This window comes from Sinohyriopsis cumingii, chromosome 6, assembly GCF_028554795.1.
Source record: "Sinohyriopsis cumingii isolate HCF-2022 chromosome 6, ASM2855479v2, whole genome shotgun sequence".
Classification (NCBI taxonomy): domain Eukaryota; kingdom Metazoa; phylum Mollusca; class Bivalvia; order Unionida; family Unionidae; genus Sinohyriopsis; species Sinohyriopsis cumingii.
This window is the reverse complement of record NC_142966.1, coordinates 70,615,201-70,623,658: the sequence shown is the minus strand read 5'-3', so window position 1 is coordinate 70,623,658 and position 8,458 is coordinate 70,615,201. Positions and strand designations below refer to the sequence as shown.

Genomic DNA, 8,458 nt, shown 5'->3' with positions numbered 1-8,458 from the left:
ATTTGAAATAACGACCCAGTCTTGTGCATAAAAATATATAAATCAGAAGAGATTCTCGAGGAAGAGACAACGTGTTTAAATATGCAGCGTATATATTATATGGGACGTTAACAACCCACCTACCAAACAAGGAAGATAAACGTTCCTTCAGGAAAATCTAATCATATTGAAAAGAAATGAAAGTGTAATGGTACTGTATATAAATTTGTTCCAGATCACATAGGTATAGTCACGCAGTCACATAGAGAAGGCTATTATGTTTGGCCGTTCTAATATTCGAAAAATCTCATTTGATCAAACCTTTATAATACATTCAACAAAGATGAAATCCAGTTTGAAACGCTAGATGTATTTGTGATGAAATAAAAGTATTCAAATAATTTATTTGGACCGAGTTCCATACCTCCAATAATTCACTGTATCTGAAATACTTCGAATAGAAAGTTGCAATAGATTTTTTTTCTTTCGTATATAGAGTAATATTGGAGTCCCCACCTCCATAAAAAGAAATCATGCTATATTGTATGTGTCGTAGAAGCCTACTTGAATGTTTAAATAGGTCGAACGTTCCTGCAAATGTTGGTGTCCAATAAGGGATATACTTTAACTTGTTCTTACTAATGTATATTGTCTTAAACATAATCTACATCTAACATTTGCCTTGCTCCTTTCACAGCCTGTTTAGCTTTCCACTCACCAAATTTACTAACTTTGTGACGTATTATTATTACTATTATTATATTATGTTTATTATTATTATTATACATACATACATACATACATACATACATACATACATGTCAAACTATAATATGATCTATTGATTGCAGTGTGTTTTGCGTACTGCGGAAATATTTAAATGATAAGGTTGTGATAGCTTTAACGGTTCAAGCATCGATTTCATTATAACCAGAAGTGCTTTGTTGTACGAGCTACATTTACCATATATCGCTCAAAGTTATTTTGTATTCAGCTTATGTATGATAGTGTACTTCTGCCTCTGAAAGCTGTAGTTACAGTACGGTATCCATAGCAACAGTCAGAGAGCTTTAATTGATAAAGCTTATATGTTCAGTTCTGCAGCTACTGGTCTTTAATAGTACATCTATTGTCTCTATTCATTATTCCCTATTATGATTAGAACTGGATACCGTAAGAGTTCTGCGCCGTGGTATTTCTGTATACACCACAAGACGCACCTCGGTACACCGAAATCATATTAGGGACCAACAATGTAGTGTTCCGTGATACGGTCCTGACACTTTTGATTTTAATTCCGTCTGTCAGTAGCTTGAATAATATCTTGCCCTGATTTATAGCAAATATAATTCCCTCTTTATCCATTATATTACTTGAGAGAAAAAATAATTTACTTGAGAAGAAAAAAAGAAATATAAAATATTTCAGCTCAAGAGAAATTCGAAGCCTTCCTCTCCAGTACAATGAAATGGTCAGAATTGTATATTATGTGAATTTGATATGTGTATGTTAATTGTTGTAAAAGTTGAAATCTAAACACTATAAAGTAGGATGATCAGGCGCTTACACTATAGCTGCCATCCTCTGAAAGACTTTGTGCGGACACTGGATAACTTCTTGATATAAATAGAAAGTGTTGATACTGAAGCCTACAGTTTATCATCTACACTATTAATAAAATAGGCAAATACATTTTATGTTGGATTCCAAGACACGGGCAAAACATTTATCGGAGAGGGCAGGAAATATATAGGGGACTCCAGGAATTACGTAATTTTCAAAACGAAAACAACAGCATTCCAGAAAATCTTAATATTAATTACAGTCTTACTAAGGAATACATATACTTCACACATTGAGACTCTCTAGTAAATACTACGCAAATAATATATTTCATTAATTCGAATTTTTCCAAAAGTTAGATTTGGTCTGTATATCTTTCGCAACATCCCCTTGGGCTACGGCGTTGGTATACGTAATACGTGTACAATTTTTGACCAAAGTATCATACTTGTAATTGTATTTGTAAAACTCAAATTAATTTATGACAAATGCAACTATTTTGTGAAGAAAAAAAATAGTTTTTATTTATTTATTTTGTCATGAAGACTGAAAACATGCTGTTCTAGAATTAAATTCGTAACAATATTACTCGGTAATTTCCGTGCATTCCTCACTGACGGAAACAACCAAACTACTGGTTCAATGAAAAAGTACAGTGGCACGTACCACAGGAAAAATCCCGCGATACACCGGTATTCCGGTAATACCACGCACCTATGATTGATATAGTTCATATCTTTCCAGCGTGAAGATACTGTACATTCGGAATTTGATGCTTATTGAGGCTAATGCGAGTTCCTTCAGAAAGCCAAAATTCGAACTGAAATAATGCCATTTCCGATATGACCAAAACTAAATTATATCTTTTTTATTCTTAAGACAAATTTATGAATTATCAGTTTTTATTGTTTATATTTTCTACATTGATTTCTGTCTCTCGAAAACTCCCGAATAAACAGCTCTTTGAATACTGAAGAGCATTAGTAGTCGCAGACGTTGCAACCAGAAGAAGAAAGAAAAATCGTTTTGTCAATAGTATACATATAAATCAGTAAATCATTTTTACGTTTCATTCTGGGTTCTGAAATGATAAGTTTTGTGCACTTGCAAGTAATAAAATAATGCTGTACTAGCTCCCTTAAAAACAAGTTATTCCTACTACGAAATGTAACCACTAATGCATGGAGTCAGTTAGAATAAAGGTTTAATTCCTGTTTATGGAATGTGCCAGGAATAATTAAATGTTTATAAAATACATTAAGTCTAACTTTGAACCGATGTACAAGATGGCACAACCATAAAATACAATATACGAAATATTTATATCTACATTTCATCATAAAAAAATTGTTCACCCATCAGAGACTACAAACTTTTGTAGTGAATCTAATACTACAGGTTTCGATGGCATCCTCGTTAGTGAATGATAATTCATCAATGGCACGATATAACTCATATCTAAATATATAATGAAAACTATTATACAGCATTTAAACATTTTTAACCATCTAATTTATGTACGGGTTTCGAATAAAATCTAATAATGCTAGCTGCGATCACAAGTTTCTTCAAAATACCACCGACAGACTCGCTCTTATTTAGATCTATAATGCATAATGCTTCATAAAGATTGTTTAGTTTTTCTCTTTGTTCTACTTTCAAAACACATTTTCTTTCCTTTCATCTCAAAGCAACCTTAGGAAGCATGCCGTCTGAATTTTACCTTGTGATTTGTCTCTTTCAGTTAATATCGTTCTGCTGATACTGCAGTAGAGTAACTTGCAAGGGAGTCATGAGCGAAGAGATAATTGAATTCTTTCTCAGTTTTAACTCCTAGAACTTCCTTTACAATAAATGCCTATTGGCTGATTGTCAGTTAATATTATTCACATGGGGAGGACAATGAAGAAGACTAATAAAATATTTAATCAACTGTAAGAATTTTTGACATTTAAAGCTTTTGCAAATTGGTGCTCTAGACATAAGAGTCTTTGATCATGGAATGGTCTAATGAGAACTAAGCACATACAGTTCTTTTTTCTCTTCTCAATAACTAATCTGAATGGAATTCTGAATAGCTAAAACCATCAATATTAGCCAGTATAATTCATAGAAGGACCTTCAATGTATATTCATTTCATTAAGCTTCTGGCTGTGCAGAAGGGTTTTACAATAACCCGACGAACTAAATTCTAATAATAACGAAACTGATTTAAGACATCATACGTTATTTTAGCTCCGAATTCTATTTATGCATGTTGTGTACGTGTGGACGAGCCACCCGTAAATCGGTGTGTAATCACCTCTCTTCCAGCTCAGCTTTGTTGTGACAATGTTTGGACCCTATATTCGCAAAACTCCTCATTTGGAGTGTGCATTCAGACTCGTTTTTAATTGCTAAAAAATGAGAAAATGAGTTTATATGCAAAAGTTGCAAATACAAAATTCAATTGAGAATGGACATGCTGTTAGATATGTATAACTTGTTTATGAAAGTTTTACAAATTTACATGAATAAATAAACAATCCAAACATTATTTGAGCTTGAGTGGGTACTCAAGCTGAAGGGTTTTGAGGACCTAATCATGAAATATGCATATGTTTCGCTTTGTTCATTGGTCGGCTGTTTTGACTACAATATTGTTGTCGCGTGACGTCACCACCAAATTGTAAACACATACAAATAACCATCCTTAGACATAAACACATTGCATTTTGCCAGAGATAAATTTAGCCATGAAAAAAAGATTAAAGTTAACTAAAGATATTCTCTCAATTTTAGAAGTGAAGTTGAATGACATCAGTAATAAATACATTTGTTGCAATGTTCGTCATGCCATGTTTGAGACAAGCTGCTTTCCTACGTAAACGGAACATTTTTAGTCGTGGAATCCTGATCTTAACGGACTTTTTTGGCCACACCGTCAAAGCTCATCCTTATTTGCCAGAGCTGGGCTAAGATATCCGGTGGGTGTTTTTTGTCACCCATGCGCCATTCGATTTTGTTTCAATGCATGCGGAGTTTCGAAAGAAATAAGCATTTAAAAAAATATGTTTATGAGAATGATTAGCGCCATGGTAATGCGAATAATGCCCTCCAAGGGAAGGACGGGACCCAGGAAACATGGGCATTTATTTTGGAGAGAATAAGAAAATCTGATGATTATTTACAGGGATCACAGGAAAATGGATGATAATTTAGGGAAAAGAGTGCTTGTGTTTGGTTTTTTATAGCACGGCAACACACTGAAGGGTATATCATGCGCAGACAAATAGAAAAATGTTCATTGCCCAATCACACACCACTGTAGGCCGATTCGATCTGATCAGGTAGAATCATATGCCTTAACCATTGCCCCTGTGTGCAAAATTGAACTGTTGACTATGGACACGAACCAATTGCAATGTTTTTGACGGCTTACATTGTGTTTGCTTGTGAAAATCGTTCGTCAATCGCTATGATAAACACAAAGACTGTGTATCACATACAGTCCATGAAGTATGATTCCCACTCGAAACACACTTGACACATGTAAAACTGCAGCTGGGTTCTTTCATCCAGAATTCATATTTACTCGATTCTGAACGGAACCATACAATAATAGTTTTCATTATGAATCTTAAAATTATTCAGAACATTTGTAAATCAACGAATCTGGAACTTTAAATATCAGCAATAACAATATTTCCATCTTCATAACACAATTCTCTCATCATATGATACGAGGGTCTTTTTCTATGAGTTTGATAATCAGGTTTTTGATCGTCTCCATATTCGCTTTCAACTGTACTTAATGTGTTTGGATTCTGTATAACAGGTGGCACATTAGAGCTATGGTCTACCTCTTGGTTGTGCTGCCGAGGCGTAGTTACGTTATTATCTCCCGCGTGCTGGTCCCCGGAGCTGCAGTCCGTGAAAGAGGTGCTGTACATGATGCAAGACGAGCGCGTGATCGATGGGCTGCGTTCCAATGGGCGTAGAGGAAAGTGTGAACTAGGTGGAGTTGATAAAGCGGGAGGAGGAGGAGGGGGAGGTTCTTGGCTGGCTGCCATTGTATATTTCACCTGATGTCGCCTGCAACACCGGCAATAACAATACACTATTAGTATTCCCACTAACAAGACACCTGCTATTGGAGCCGCAATGTAGGCTATCATCAGCAGAACGAGGCCTGGAATGAAGAAGAAAAATCAAGTCGAAACATCAAAACTTTTCCAAACGCGATTATCTGATTCTGCTTGTCATTGTCTACGTAAAAGAATCATTACTATTTACGTATCATCATGTACAACCCTACTTAGCACCCACGTATATTAATATCTCTGACCGCACGATTATCAGCTATTATCTGTACCAGGCATGAGTGATGGCACAGAGGTACTGTACTCAGTTTGTGAAACATAAATATTAACGTCGCCCAGGCTATAATAAAATATATTAATTTAGTAATTTTGATCTTTCATAACTTAACAAGTATTGAACCGGTTTAACTTAAATTTGTTATTTAGCTTATTGTAGTGTTGTGCAATTAGAGGAGATTTTAATCTGCAACTAGTGTGGGCTGGTCTTCCAGTAAAAAAGTCGAACTGTCAATTATTGTAGTGTTTACAGAGTACACAATATGGTATCATCAGTACAAATAATTTGTCATTTTATTTGGAGTTAATTCTTCATTTATATCTTTGGAATCATCTTCGCTAATATTAGTTCCGATATATTAACCTATCTACACCTTGGGGGGATCGATAAGATATTTCAGTGTTTCGGGTCTATACATTTGAATTGAAGCAGTGGCAATCTACCACATCCATTCAAAATCAAGATGTTCAAATATGAGCACCTTTTCTCCATGATCGACACAAGGGTTGCACACAACTGGAAATACTCATAAATGATGCGAATCTTAACTGCCGGTCAGTGTTTGCATAAATACATCCTTTCCTTCAAGTAAACTTATAATGGGTTTCTTTGTGGTATATCGTCTTGCTTACGACTTTAAATTTATAAAGCATCCTTTTGCAGTCAATTGATTCCATAATTTTTTGCCGATGTACATTGCACCGCTGTTACACGCTATTGGTGAGCTGATATTATATACTAAGGGAGACAACTCGTGCAATCCAATAGATGTCGCTAGTGCACAGCATTGACATTTATGATCGATCCTTCAAGGTGTAAATAGGTTAACATCATCACAAGCGAGACAGACAAGGGTACCAGGCTTATATAGGTTAATGTAGCGATGATGGGTCTGGCGGAGTTGATCGTGCGTTTTGAGTTGTAACTCGCAGGTAAATCAATCAATATTGATCTTACCCAAAGATATTTTTAATTGATAGTTTACGAGATTTTACCCAAGGATTTTTTTTATTGGTAGTTTGCGAATGTCCATGTTAAACATTTTGCATTAAAATTTAGTAGTCTTTGAACCTGAAAACTTTATTTTCATTTATATGGTTTCTCGTTGAAAGCAATATAGGGGTACAATAAGTTAAGGTGCGAAAGATCAGCTAGAACTTTGTACGATGATTTTCATGACGTTTGATTTCCAGTCGGATAAATCGCTATGCCTTGTATAAATTTGTTTATGATTAAATTGCCATTAAAAAAAAACCATTTCCTGATTAAGTACATCCTATTAAATACTTAGATTTTAAACTTTAGATCAGAAAGTTTATAAACAGTCATTTCTTAGTTACAATATTAGCTAGCGTCAACAAGCAGACAAGCGTGACAAAAATGGTTCATATAACCTTCATGAAAACGTCGATGTCTGAGAAAAACCGATAAGGGAAAGAAATATCTGGTTAATAAGTCATATTTTACGTTTATCAGAATGTGAAAATGTCAAACATTTTCTTCCCACAGGTAAGAAAATTACCCTTGAAATAATAATTACCGAAATTTGTTTGTGAAGTGTCAATTAACAAAGAGTCTGTCATGATGGCATCAGTGACAAATCAAATCCAGTCTCGCCAGACAAACTGTTCTTACTTTCATAAGTTCAAATTGCTTCCTTCCCCACCCCATCCGTTAAATGTAGACGTTTCATTGCTTTGACGGACTTAAAGCGAAATTTAATATTTTGATTAGGAACCTTTCTGTATTTTGAAATAATTTATGTTGGGAAATACGACTCTTATAAGTATACTTATTTACAACATTATATGACTACACTGAGCACACATATTTTCACTCTCAATCCGCAAGTTTACCTTTAGAAGTGAGATTTCAATAACTAGAATAGAGACACCTCAACCTCTTTCTGATCAAGATCTCCGCTGTCCTACGTGAAGATCTGAAGACGACCGCTTAAGGGTCATATTCTGGTAACCTCTGAATTAGCCAATGGAAATGCAGCTTTCAAAATTATGAAAGTGAATTAAATAGTTTGGTACACATTCACGCTCTTCATCCACAGTGCTCTGTCTCCAAAAACTAAGAAGACTTGATCTGGTTGGTTGATAAAATTAGTTAGTATGATAAAAACATAGGTTACCAAAACATGATCCATAAGCGGTCAGCGGAGAATTGATTTTAATCAGATTGGCTCAGCCTACTTCTGTGCATAACACTATGTAAAACTTGACTGTTAATGACGACAAAATCTCTCCAAGAAAGCAAAACGAGTCCGCGATATACACTGAAACTTTTATTTCATGAAAACTATGATAAATTTTGAGGCTATGACTATTTGACTATAGGCGGGGGCTGAACCCGCACTCTGAAAACGACCATTATTCAAAAGTTTGTACGGGCTTCGTCCCTGGTTCCGCAGACAAATAGCCTGCTTGTTTACCCTCTTCCCATTCACCGATACTAAACGATATTTATGGACCCGCCCATTCAATGGCTGTCATTACTTTGTCATAACAGCTCCAAAAAGGCAGGCAACAAGCTTTCCGCCTGGATGTG

General features: G+C 35.1%; 1 protein-coding gene across 1 annotated transcript in view; it reads right to left on the bottom strand.

The window, feature by feature from the left end:
- Window positions 1-891: 891 nt before the first annotated feature.
- Window positions 892-8,458, bottom strand: part of LOC149797164 (neuropilin-1-like) — a 28,357-nt gene continuing 20,790 nt past the window's right edge. The window contains exon 8 of the mRNA XM_089960359.1: window positions 892-5,714. Within this exon, the coding sequence (XP_089816485.1) occupies window positions 5,206-5,714 (509 nt within the window). The 3' untranslated portion in view covers window positions 892-5,205. The remainder of the gene's footprint in view (window positions 5,715-8,458) is intronic.